Consider the following 14923-nt stretch of genomic DNA (forward strand, 5'->3'; position numbering starts at 1 on the left):
TCAGCAAGAAATCTCAAGTACAAAACTTTTACTCTAAAGTTTTATGACCCCCAGGACTACTGTCTATGTAACATGTATGGAGTAATATCACATGGTTGAAAAGGCTTTATTAACATGCATGGAGTAATAATATCACATGGTTGAAAAGGCTTTATTAACATGCATGAAGTAATATCATATGGTTGAAAAGGCTTTATTAACATGCATGGAGTAATATCACATGGTTGAGAAGGCTTTATTAACATGTATGGAGTAATATCACATGGTTGAGAAGGCTTTATTAACATGCATGAAGTAATATCATATGGTTGAAAAGGCTTTATTAACATGCATGGAGTAATATCACATGGTTGAAAAGGCTTTATTAACATGCATGGAGTAATATCACATGGCTGAAAAGGCTTTATTAACATGCATGGAGTAATATCACATGGTTGAGAAGGCTTTATTAACATGTATGGAGTAATATCACAGGGTTAAAAAGCTCAGGATATATTATTAAGAGTAAAATGTTACAGTCTGCTGGTATGGTCTTGTTAAATGCAAATAAATGGTTGATTTAACACTTAACAAGTTTTAGCTTCAGCAAAATGCATCAACCTACCATTAACCTGTATCAAGAGCACTCATCTCTGTCAGTCACATGACAAAGAAAACAAAGAGTCCCTCAAATGGACTGTCATTTGAATAGGTGAAAAAAAAGCAGCCAAGAATTCACGATACGGCCATTTCTTCCTACTAACTGCACACTGTTGAAACCATCTCTGATATTCGTCAGTGACAGCATGATTTCCAATTAGCTGCTGTGGTGGACATATTATGTCAGATTGGCCACATTTTCACTTAGGACCAAGTAGGTATCATTGTAAGTCTTTTGGTGAAAAACCCTCATCAATATCATCATGGATGGTAATACTGACATGGGGTACTTACCAATAGCTAGATTTTCAAGACAACTGTCATGGCTGCCATATTAGTTGTATAACTGACACCTTTAGGACCAAATAAGTATCACAAGTGAAATGGTGAAAATCTTATAAAGATATAACCATCCATTTGGAAGTACAGCAAAACCTGTAATGAGAAACCACCCCTTCTACCACAAAAAATGGTCTCTCAAGACAGGTTTTATCTCATAATAGAATTGTAGAAAACGACCAGTTTACAAGGTCCAGATTCAGAACAATTTAAAGAAAAATAACCACAATTACTGTACATATATTCTATTCTTTATTAATAGTTCTTGCTAAAATATTGTCTGCATTCATCTGAAAACAAAATTATACAGCAATAAAGCTATGCTTCTATCATTAAACATGAAATCACATTTACCTTTGAAGATCACAAGTACATGTATAGTATTAGCATATGAAATTGTTTCTGATTCACTCCTTTTCCTTATAACAACCTAGATTAGTTTTACCAACATTTATACTGTTATTTTACGAGTGGTCTGCTCTTTTTCACTTCTTTCGGTTACAAAAATTATTTTCTCCAGTATTAGAATCTGTCTCATTTTAGTACTTCCATTGTTATTAAGGCACTAGTTAATGGCTTCATTCAAAGAAGACATATAGGGATTAACTCTATAAACAAAGTGTGCAACCCAGTTGCATCAACTTGAAAAGATGACAGCTTCATGACGGGGACGTAATGACTGTAACATCCATGGGGGGAGGAACAACAAACATCACAACCCTTTAACATTATCAACTGAATCCCTCAAATGATTCTCACTTGCTGGTTTCATAGACAAAGACCTGGTTCATCCACCAGCAATATGGATTAACTCTAAAGACAAACAATATACGTGATCACTACCTTAATTTTGGCACTACAGTGACAAATTTGCGACATGTACATTAGCCTGGTTTACATTATATACAAACTGGTAGCCAGAATCCTTTGGGTTTTTTTGTGTTCTTTTCATGCATGTTTTTGATCAGAGCAATCTTTACTACTGAAGTGATTGTTGTTACAAATGATTACATAAAGGTCAGCAGTGTGTGTCTCTGTTCTTGCAATATGGTCATTTACTGAGCTGGATAATGGGTCCTACTTGTATATATTGGCGGTAGCTATGATGGTCTTGCTAAGATAAGGCCAAGAAACAAGCTAAGTGCTGGAATACTCTACAGGTACTTTAGTCTGGTTTACAATAGACAATCTGAAACACTTAAGCATACCTACAAAATTTCAAATACCAGCAGCATCCTCTTTTTCTTTTGAACGTATAAGTGGTCACTGGATTAAATAAAGGTGGGTGGAGTTTATCCCCATTTTTGCAATGCGGTCTTTCATAGCAGTATCAGCATGCATATTTTGCCAAAACATTGTAGTCACTCACAACAGAGCATTTATTTAATAAAATCGATCTGTGCATTACGAATTGTGGTAAAAAATTTCAGTTGGTCGCTCACAGCAGAGGTTGCTCATAACAGTTTTTACTGTAGTAGAAATAACATAATTTTCAAGATGGCCATCATGATGGCCATATTGAGGGTCAATTTGCATCATTTTCATTTAGGACCAACTAGCTACCATAAGAAGTCTTCTGATGAACACCCCATGTCAAAATGACTTTCATGATGGCCATATTGAGGGTCAATTTGCAACATTTTCATTTAGGACCAACTAGCTACCATAAGAAGTCTTCTGATGAACACCCCATGTCAAAATGACTTTCATGATGGCCATATTGAGGGTCAATTTGCAACATTTTCATTTAGGACCAACTAGCTACCATAAGAAGTCTTCTGATGAACACCCCATGTCAAAATGACTTTCATGATGGCCATATTGAGGGTCAATTTGCATCATTTTCATTTAGGACCAACTAGCTACCATAAGAAGTCTTCTGATGAACACCCCATGTCAAAATGACTTTCCATTTATGAGTAGTAATAACAAGATTGTCATGATGGCTACCATGATGGCAATATTGGACATAAGATCAGCAATGTTTTAATTTAGGACAAACAAGACATAAGAAGTCTTCTGGCAAAAACCCCATGTTGATATGACTTTGGAAGAGAAACAATAAATGTGTAACATTTCCATTTAGAACCAACCAGACATATTAAGAAGTCTTTTGGTGAAAGCACTATTGCAGATGGCAATACTGTAGGTCAGATTGGAACAATTTTCATTTACAACTAACTAGACATCATAAGAAATCTTTCAGTGAAAACTCCATGCTGAAATGATCAGTCATTCAGGATAAGTATAAATAAGATTTTCAAGTTGGCCATTGTGGTGGCCATACTGGATGTCTGAGCTGCACCATTTTCATTTAAGACCAATTAGACATCATAAGAACTCTTTAAGTAAAAAAGCCATGTTGGTATGATCATCCACTCAGGAGGAGTAGCAATAACAAACTTCTCAAGATGGCAGCCATATTGGATGTACAAGCAGCACTATTCTCATTCAAGACCAAATAGACGTATGAAGTATTCTGGTGAAAAACCCATATCAGGACGACTTTCCAATGAGCAGAAACACTGATAAGATTTTCAAGATAGCTGCTGTGGCAGCCATAGTGGATGTCAGATCACCATCATTATAATTTGGGGCCAACCAGAAATAAGAAGTCTTTTAGTGAAAATCCTATTCTGATATAACTATCTATTCAGGAGAAGAAGTGACAAGATTTTCAAGTTGGCTGCTGTCTGTTGTAGTGGCCATATCAGGTCTTTGAGCTGCACCATTTTTATTTTAGAACATCTAGGCAATGGGATGAATGAGAGTGGAGAAGTTTCATGGCAATTTTCCAAATAGTTTAGTACAAGTCATGAAAACAGGCTTGTGCTAACTGATAGGTGGACAACAGATGAAAACCCATCCCTTAAGCCAGCAGTTCTTAACCCTTTTGGGCAGTGAAATACATTGGGTTTGTGGTGTTAGCCTTGGCACCCATCAAATGCTAAAACACCACCTGGGTAGGAAATTTCAAATTATGAAGGCTGATTTTGGTGAATCACTAAAAACAGCATGGTGACCAAGTTTTGGGCTTGTGAACCAGGCGTTAAGAAGCACTGCCTTATGCTTTTCTGGTCGATGACTGCACTTACTACATGAAGCATATTAACTGTATTTAGGATTTCCTATACAACCTTCTCTGAGACAAGTCTATAATGCATGAATTTACAAAATTCATAAATTCAAAGTTTTCATGGATCATGCGTAGGTTGTTGCTAGAATTTTCTGAGTACTTGTGAATTTTCCACTACAAAACAGACATAGTATATCAAAAAAGAGATGAGTTTGGAATTTTCTGTTCTGAATCTTGCTTACACATTCCTGTTACTCAAAATTATTATTTTTGTACTAAATTGAGAATTTTTGCATGACAATAGCTACAGAAATAATGATCCTGTTATCCTATATATATAATTTCAAACATACATTTTATTTGCATTTGACAGTAGCTTTTGGGGAAAAATCAGCAAAAAAGTAGATAATCTTACAATTTTCCATTGCAAATTAATTACTTTTGCTGAAATGAACAGCCATATAAAGATATGATGATTCTGATGATGACTAATGACAACATAGTAATACCAGAAATATGTGGCTTTATTTGTCTGAGGATTACTGACAATAACTATTGCCAATGCAAAATAACTTAGAGCATGTGAGTTAATTTATCTGGAATGATTACTTGTGCCAACATAGTAATACATGTACACAGAATATGTGGGTTGATTTATCTGGAATGATTACTTGTGCCAACATAGCAATACATGTACACAGAATACGTAGGTTGATCGATCTGCAGAATCCCAGATGATTACATGTTCCAATATTGTAATACACAGAGTACGATGGTTGATTAATCTGGGGAGTGCTTCATGACTGCTTGTGTCAACATAGTAGTCCTTACAGCATGGGACCTGATTCATCTGTGGACTCCTTCATGATCAGTAGTGCCAACACAGCATGTAGGTTGATTCCTTGTGGGGACTCCTTGATGATTACTAGTGCCAACATAATAATAATAGGACATGTGGGTTGATTTCTTTGGGGACTCCATGATAATTACTAGTGCCAACATAGTAATAACTTGGAGCATGTGAGTTGATTCCTTTGGGGACTCCTCAATGATTACTAGTGCCAACACAGCATGTGGGTTGATTCCTTTGGGGACTCCTTGATGATTACTAGTGCCAACACAGCATGTGGGTTGTTTCCTTTTGGGGACTCCTTGATATTTACAAGTACCAACAAAGTAATACTTGGAGCATGTGGGTTGATTTCTTTGGAGACTCCTTGATAATTACTAGTGCCAACACAGCATGTAGGTTGTTTCCTTTTGGGGACTCTTTGATAATTACTAGTGCCAACATTGTAATACTTGGTGCATGTCAGATGATTCCTTTGGGGACCCCTAAATAATTACTAGTCCCAACACCATAATACTTAGAGTATGTGGATTGATTTGTCTGCAGATTCCTAACTGCCATCATAATATTACCTGAAGTATGTCGGCTGATTCATCTGCAAATTCCTTGATGATTACTAGTGTCAATATTTGAATACCTGGAATATGTGGGTTGGTTCAACTGGGGATCCAATAATGATTCCCTTTGCAAAACACTGTAGTCCTGGGTTGATCTATCTGGGGATTTTTTTCATGATTACTTTTGCCAACATAGAAATATCTGGAGTAATGTGAGTTATCTGACTGGGGAATCCTTGATAATTACTACTACCAACACAGTAATACTTGGCATATGTGGGCTGATCTGTCTGGAGATTCCTTGATAACTGCTATTTCCAACATAGTAATTCTTAAGAGTATGTGGGCTAATTTGTCTGAGGATTCCTTGATAATTACTAATGCATGCAGTAATCTGTAGAGTATGTATGCTAATTCATCTGAGGATTCTTTGACGATTACTATTTCCAAAACAATAATCCTTGGAGTATGTGGGCTGATTAGTCTGAGGATACCTTGATGATTACTAGTGCCATCAAACAGTATATTCCCTATTTAATACTACCCTCTACTGTTCTAAGAACAGAACATTTAAAAGAGGCAGTGTAAGACCTGTGCTTTTCAATACCCATCTGCTTCAGTTTCATGATTACAACAAAATGTTGCAGCAGTCTCATTTACACTGTTACAATGTATATATCTATGTATGTGTGATTTAGACCTTTAATGTAGCTTTAACAATTTTTCAGTCATATCACTAAGATGTCTGCAGTGTGGCAGTTTAAAGTGATGTCTGGCACTGGGGCATCATGCTACAGACATGTACTATTATGTCCCAGACAGTCACATTATCCTGACACCAAGCTGACCAGTCCTAACACTAACCTCTTAATGATGAGTGCCTAGCAAGGTAGCCGTTAGTACCCTTTTTAGAAGTCTTTGGTATGACTTGGCCGATGTTCAAATCCATGACCTCCTGCATCCAGGGCAGACACTCTAACCACTAGGCCACTGAACTGGTCTATATCTATGTATAAATTACTGAAGTCACAGGCACAAGTGTTGCACATGATGCAATAGCTGGGTGGCAAGTTCAAAGACTTTCCAGTCCAACCATAACCAGCTGCTGAGTGTGAAAATCCATTGATCAATTGATTATTTTAACTGTACTGATATTTACAGTAACAAAATTCAGAGCCAGAAAGACCCCCAGATGTACACGTGGTCATCATAAGAGTACATAAAAAAAAATTAATTTTTTTATCTTTAATTATTATGCTCTAATAAATGCCCCCCATTTGGAAAATGTAACATTCTGGGGCATTAATTAGCGAATATATGGTAGTTTTGGTTTGGTGCTTTACAGCACAACAAGTAGTTTATTTAGTACCATGGTAACTGTAGCAATAGTGGCCAAGGACATGCCATAGTAGCTGATGCCACCATAGTAATACATAGCAGTAAGTGAGCTATTTCATCTAAGGATTCCTTGTTAAACCATTATATTGACCCTAAACTTATGTTTGTTGGATTAAAATTTAATCTGAACATCTCAGAGATGTAAAACTCCCTGTAAGTTGCTGTAGAAATATACACTGCAAAACTCGGGATTTGAAAATCCAGAATAACTGGCCAAAGGAGTTTGTCTTGAAAAGGCAGCTGATTACACAAACCTTTAACTACTAAACATAACAGTACTACCTCACCCTTACGAGTTATGTACCTTATTTGTCTGTTTAAAACAAGTACATAACAGCCAAAGGAATATATCCAGACCAGTCTACACTGTCAGTTCTATCTGTGAACCATTAATAATTTGGTTCAGATGCAGTACCTCAGGTTCTGCATAACAAATATTTACCAAAGTTTGCATGTGGGTTACTCCATAGAAGTCCAAAATTACTGATTTGGGGTCAAATGTTCACAGGTCAAGGTTATCATGACTAACCAAAGAAAATTGGTTTCCATGTAATAATACAAGTACTTCACATATATACACCAAAACTGTGCATAACAGCTTCTCTAGTGAAGAAAAATGGAGTTTCTCAAATGGACTAAAGCTCTAATGGCCAAAAAGAATATCCATGAATTAAACTGCTTCTTCTGTTTTTTCTTTTTTTTTCTTTTTAACTGCTAATTTAACTGCTAAGTATTAAAATCATCACCGATATTCTTGAAAAACTGCAACATAATACATTTGGTAACAAGAATATTTTATCACCTGTCTAAGTTGACATGTTCACAAGTTACCAATAAGTACTGAACAAAATTATTTGTCATGGATTTTGAATTTGAACCTGATGTCACAGACAGAAAATCACTGAACTTTTCTCAGACTATTCCAAGATATACCCAAAGTTTGGTTAAATCTGTAATTAAAATATAATAATGAAACAAAATACAATAAAGCTGTTTAAGTGGAATCATTCAATGTCATCTTCTATTATATCCACAAAACTGGGTCTGACAACAATGAATTTATACTTTTGTGTTATCATGTTTACAAGACAGTACAGCCCCAAACCCCAATCAACCTATAATCTGATTAAAATCAAGAGTTATTTATAATATGTAGATCTGACAAGCACCAAACATAGGTTCATCTTCTGGAAACATGTTAAAATTTCCTATCCATATATTTTCAGTGACCTATTTGATAAATCATTGCATTTCAAATTAGGGAGAAAAGTTATACTCAGAATGATCTTGTGCATAAAAAAATATGAAAGATATAATTTGATTGGTGAATCAAAAGATCAACAGATCATGTTCTCATATTGGTGTCTGTCATATCTCCATTATGTTGAAGTTCTTGATTTATTTTAATCAGACTGCAAGACCTTTGACATTACTGTCAATGGCAGAGAGCTGACTACCAACTTCTTTGTTAAAATGCAACCAAAAAAAACCAAGTCTGGTCATAATTAATTTGCATCACAAGTTCAGGTCAATGTGTTTATAAAGTCAGTGAGGTACAAAAATTCAAGTAATAACCCTTGACTTGTCTCAAAGATCATGCAATGATTTGAGTTTTACTTTATATACCTGAACCAAATATTGCAGATGAGTAAGATATAAAGAAGCTTAATAGTGTGGTGTGATGGGGGTCAGATGGTCAGATGTAAAGGTTACCATGATTTGACTAATTAAAATGGCTGTTGTGCAATAACTGGTATTGCACTACACATTTATCGTTAAAACTTGCAGATGTTTTGCCTTAGTTGATGCCAATATGATTGATCATTTTCAGATCAAACTGTCAGAGGTCAGAGGTCAAGATTATTATGATCTGACAAAGGGAAATAACCTTTGGCATACAAATTTTATTTCTGCTGATACTATATTTTCACCAAACTTCATAGGCAGAATTCCCCTGATGAGATCAAGAAGCTTTAGGAGTAAAGGTAAAGGTCAACATGTCTCAAACAAGACTAGCTGGAGTATTAAGTACTGTTTGCAATACTCAAGTTCTAACATGATTCCTTACCTTTTCTCAAACTTCAGCTTGTAGATATGATCTGTAATATGGCTCAAGTACTTCCTGTATCTAGGAAGTCTGATAAATAGAAAAATGAGGTCTGAATTAAAATTTACATGTACTGCATATATCTATGTGTACTGCTACCCAAATTCAAACAGGATAGACCCATATCTGCATTCCAGTTATGTTTTGATAGATCAGAGTCTTAGAGTATAAGCAGAATGAACACCATGGACCTTGATCTTATATGGTGATGCATTATGGGTCAATCCTATTCACATCTGGAGACAGATTATAACTAACCAATGGACTCATGGGTAACAAGACTATACTTGTTCCATTTATTTCAAAAATTGCTAAAACAGCCAGGTTAACTCCCTTTTAATACATTATTAATTAATATAACAAAAGTTTTTGTAGATCCTGCATTTTATTTATTTAATAAAATTCTTTATCAATGAATGAGCTTAGTCTAAAAACATGTAACACTAACCCTAATCCAGGACGGATTGATAGATATGTATGTCAAAGTGATCACTGTACCAAAACAATAAAAAGTAATAACAATAACTCAAATACAACAGAAATGATACACTCATTTGCTTTCAATAATAAGGAATATGCATGAAATAATATCCATTAAGGCAGAAATTGACAGGGAGGAGGGCTACACTTCAAATATGGAAAATATGTATTTACATATTATATTCAAGAAAGGGCATTATAATAAATAAAAGACCTCTATAATACTGCAAGGTAAATACAATGATAAAGTTATAACAAAATATACATACTTTTCAGCTATTGCACCAATACTGGACTCAAATGAATCCTCATCACCATCCAACTGAAAAAAGAACAAAAAAGAATAAATGCTTATATGGATAGATTCACTGCATTTCATATCACTACTTCATCAAAATAAAGAGTTGTAAGCAACAAAAGCGACACTAATGACACATTACAGATCCCCAGCTCATTATATTTTCTTGGTGATCCTTTGACTTGTCAACTTGGAATATGACTATTCAAATGAAACAACATATACCCATATCACAAAATTTTGTTTGTGATCATCTGACCTTCCAGTCTGGGACGTGACAATTCAAAAGACACATTACATATCCATCTCAATATTTGTGATCGTTTGACCTTTGAAGTTGGGATTTATTGTCTATTTAAATTACACATTGTCTTGTGTTTTTGCATATCTAGGAAGTTTCATGCAAAAATATGTTTTGAAGTTCAAAAAGAAACAAATAGAGACAGAATGAAGCTTGAGCAAAAACAGGTCAGTTACAGTTAGTTCCCATGCTGTGACTTTGATGTTTAAGCATATGCAACATTTTATTTTTTGGCCATCCAACTGCAAGCCAAAGCTTGAGTCTAAATGTTTATATTATAAAAATTGTTTCCGAGTCCATATTTTTTATGATAATGGTCCCCTATACTACTGTCTTTTGAGCAAGAAACTCAAGTTTAAGCTCAAAATCCCAAATTAGGTTATGACACATGGACTATGTCTGTCTATGAAATTAAGCTTGTAGATTTGACATGTCAATGAAATAAAGCTTTTATATTGGTCATGACACATGGACTACATGAAATGAAGCCTACAGATTAGTTACACCACACTAACTACATCCTTGTTGATAAAATGAAGCTTGTATATAGGTCATGACACATGGACTACATGAAATGAAGCCTACAGATTAGTTACACCACACTAACTACATCCTTGTTGATAAAATGAAGCTTGTATATAGGTCATGACACATGGACTACATGAAATGAAGCCTACAGATTAGTTACACCACACTAACTACATCCTTGTTGATAAAATGAAGCTTGTATATAGGTCATGACACATGGACTACATGAAATGAAGCCTACAGATTAGTTACACCACACTAACTACATCCTTGTTGATAAAATGAAGCTTGTATATAGGTCATGATACATGGACTACATCTATGGTAATGAAATGAAGCTTGCAGATTAGTTTTGAAACATTGACTACATCCATGTTGATAAATTAAGGTTGTAGGTTAGTTACGACACACTGACCATATCCATGTTGATAAATGAAGCTTGTAGATAGAGACTCTGAAGTTAAGACTATCTTGAAAATTCTATAAATCTAAATTTATTCTATTCAAAGATACTGAAGGTCAAAATATACTGACATTAAACTAGAAACTAAATTTCATGCTCAGCAAATTTTGAGAATATGTGGGCTGGTCATCTGATGGAAGATTTATTCTGAGATTTTCTACTAAAAGGGATGTTACTGATAAAATCTGAATGTAATATGCAATTGACTTACCAAGCCTAATAAACATCTGATCAGAAATAGTAACTAAACTGTTGAAAAACCCAGCCAGTTAGATACAATGTTACCTCATCGATAAGCATTGATCTTGCCCATTACATAATCAATTTAAGAAACTGATGATTTAAGTCTATCAAGTTTACTCAAAGTCTCATGGGAAACAGACTCTAGAATGATAACAAGTTCAGCCAATCAGATGCATTACCACCTCATTACTAGAAATGGATCTCACTCATTATTTAAATCATTAAAGTTTTTTATAAGTTGTTGCTTTGGCTTTAATGTCATTTCAGCTCAAGAAAAGCTGTATTTTTTAAGGTGGTAAGAACAACTGGTGGAGGAAGAACCCCAAAAAGCCTACTAAGAACCATGGACTCAAGGGAAGTTACTGGTAGGCTTTCTAACATACCCACGATGGCTGAGCCGGAGACTCGAAACTGCATGGAGAGAAGTGAAATAGCAGTGATCAGTAAAGGTGAGCACTTTAAACCATTTGGCCAACCGTGGTCCCTTCTTGATGAGTCTACATATTCCAAGTCTGATCAGTATTGCTTGTTTTTGTTGGTTTTATTTGCAATGTTAATACAATACTAACTAAATCATATGAAGGTAATGAGAGCCAACTAAAACAACTTAAAACGATTGGGTATAAAATTATGTCTTTTTAAAGTCTTGTCTTTGTGGAGTTGCATTACATCAATACTATTTTCAATATAAAAGTTTATATAGTGTAAAACATCACAAGTTAGCAACCTGACTTAAGGAAAGCACATCAATAACTGAGAAATGCTTTTAGATATAATATTTAAAAATTAAAACAAATACAAAATTTATCTTATAATTGTTACAAATAATTTTTCACTATGATTTATTGCTGAAACAGAGATCGACTTACATCTAGAAAAGCAGCAATGATTCTTATGTCCTTGACATTCATCTCCACGGCAATGGCCTCCACTGTTACACCTTTCCCTATCAGCCAAGGCAGAGAACTATTGATCTTTGATACAATCTGGAATTAAAAAGCCTCTTAAGTGAAAATTCTCAATCATTGGTTTTGCAAGTAGCTAGTCATTTGACAGATTGAACAGCCTTTATTTTTATTGTCCTATCTCAGATTTTTGTCACACTGTTTTCAATGATCAGATGATGATAAAAATATATTTACACTTTGTAGTTATGTTGTTGTTGTTTTGGGTTTAATGACATTTCTCAGTGCAAGATAGGCTATACACAGCAGCCAGTATACCTGGTGAAGGGAGGTGGTGGGTTTGATCCCCAGCCAAGTCATATCAAAGACTTGTAAAAAAGGTACTAACAGCTGCCTTGCTTGGTGCTCATCATTAAGAGGTTAGTGTTAGGACTGGTTGGCCTGGTGTCAGGATAATGTGACTGGGTGGGACATCATGCTACATGTACATGTCTCCGGCATGATGCCCCAGTGCTAGATATCACTATAAACTGTCACACTGCAGACATCACAGCGATATGACTGCAAAATTGTGAAAGCTATGTTAAAATTCAAAATCACACACACACACACACACCTGGTGGAGGGAGAACATGCAAAAACCCCAATAAGAACCAATGATCCATGAAAAGCTGTACTTGGCAGGCGAGATATTTAGACTAATTGGCCACCCAAAGCCCTTTTATAGTTATGCCTCAGTTATATACATGAAGGGAACACATAGTGTCACCCCTGTACATTCATCACATAATGCCTTGTTATATCCCATCCCATCCCTTCACTAACCTCATTTCTGCTTAAAAACATTTGATGAGCTTGATTTAAATCAAATTTGGTATGAGACTTTACAGTCTGATGCAGATTAAGGTCAAATTTCACTCTTTCACAGAAAAATTCAGCTATGCCCCTACCTACACTTCAATTTTGTTTTCAAAGCTGGTATAATGCTTTACGTTATGATCTAGATCATTTTGATTCTCACCATTCTCCAGCAAAGTAAACAGCCCCTCTCTGACACAGAACTTAACCATTTAGTTCTGTTAGTTTTCTTTCTGCTCAATGACTTTTGATGGATACATGCAAAGATGCAATATAATTTGGTCTGAGGCTTAGGTGTTTGACTTTACCATTTTTGGGCAAAAGGATTTGTGGGTCCTAGTCTGACACAGAAACTTGCCCTTCCATTTCTGCACCAGAACGTCTGAAGGACTTCATAGATTAAAACTAAATTTGGTACAAGACTTTATATTAAGATGACCTACCTCAAGTTTGAGTTTATTGTTTTCTTGAAAAATGTTACAGAATTATAGCCACCATTTTATTTAGGCATTTGCTCTTTAATTGCATCATATTGCAAGGCATCAATGTCATAGGACACATTCCGGGTTTACATATGTCATGGCATTTGGTCTCATGCTTAGTATCATACTTTACAAATACCTACATAAATACAATAGATATAATACTGTCAAAGAATTATTTTAGTAAATTTATAGGCACAGACATGCATATCCCCACACTTTAGGCATGTTTTTTTGAACATGTTCTCCTTGTATGGCAAACTACCCCTCTCAAAAGATTTTTGCAGCAATGAAAGATCAGCATGATTCATACACATTGATAAATGTCCAGCAGGAATATTGTATAGGGTTGCATAAATACTCAATAAATAAGCTGCATTCTCAAAATGTTCCATTTTTTGATCATCTTAAGAAATGTCCCTAAAAAAGGCCAAAGAAAAAAAAAAGGGGGGGATGGGAGTATGTAATTTGGATTTTAACATAGCTTTAACAAGTTTTCGTCATTGCTACGATGTCTGCAGTGTGGCAGTTTATAGTGATGTCTAGCATTGTGCCATCATGCCACAGACATGTAGTATCATGTCCCACCCAGTCACATCATCCTGATACCAGGCCGACCAGTCCTGCCAGTAAGGGGCTTAAAAGCGTGAGAATTTGCATGAATGGTGGAGTAAAAAAATCTAACTTTAGTCCTTGCAGTTTCCGTAGCTGGAGATACATTGCTTCCAATGATAATTTTTCACATCGTGAGGGAGCTAAAAAATATTCATGCACTGATAGGATGGATTGTACATGTGCAGTAGAAAGGCTGGGTTGATGAAATGTTGCTGCAGTGGATTAAAAAGTTTTATCTCAAGTTCATAGTTTAATATTATCTTAATAAAATTTCAGTTTCAGTACATTTTCTAACAGGTAATTTACAAATGATTTAAAAGTTGTCTGACAACTTATGACTTTATAAAAATGAAGTGTCTCAGAACATACAGTGCACAAAAATATTACTTTAAAAATTGATTTATGGTGTCTGAAAATATACAGTAAATATGGTAATATAATGAAATGGCTTGGTCATTAATTTTGCAATATTTGGCCTTTTTTTAATCCATGTATAATGATTTACAGCATATGGTTTTCAGACTTTCATACCAATGATGAAATGAGTATGAGTATAATGTTAACTATATCAAACACACTATTTTTCAACACCTTTAGAACCTGCAAAAAGAGTTAACGAGTGAATAAAGCAAAGTCCACTAAAAAAATTACTCCTAGAAGAAATCCATTAAGAGATTCAATTTTGCAGGAAGACATGTCATTTCCTCCATTCAGTTGTAATGTTGAAAAGAAAATGTTTACTTCTTTAGTCTACTATTGTCCTGTGTCAATAGTTCAAGTCACA

General features: G+C 35.0%; 1 protein-coding gene across 1 annotated transcript in view; it reads right to left on the minus strand.

Moving 5' to 3' along the window:
• The window catches only part of LOC149805436 (eIF-2-alpha kinase GCN2-like), a 205557-nt gene that overhangs the window by 15181 nt on the left and 175453 nt on the right, over positions 1 to 14923 (minus strand). The window contains exons 37-39 of the mRNA XM_089950017.1: positions 12149 to 12265; positions 9716 to 9768; positions 8928 to 8996 (exon numbers count right to left, since the gene is read on the minus strand). Coding sequence (XP_089806143.1) covers positions 8928 to 8996; positions 9716 to 9768; positions 12149 to 12265 — 239 coding nt within the window. The remainder of the gene's footprint in view (positions 1 to 8927; positions 8997 to 9715; positions 9769 to 12148; positions 12266 to 14923) is intronic.

The sequence above is a fragment of the Sinohyriopsis cumingii genome, chromosome 2 (assembly GCF_028554795.1).
Source record: "Sinohyriopsis cumingii isolate HCF-2022 chromosome 2, ASM2855479v2, whole genome shotgun sequence".
Lineage (NCBI taxonomy): Eukaryota > Metazoa > Mollusca > Bivalvia > Unionida > Unionidae > Sinohyriopsis > Sinohyriopsis cumingii.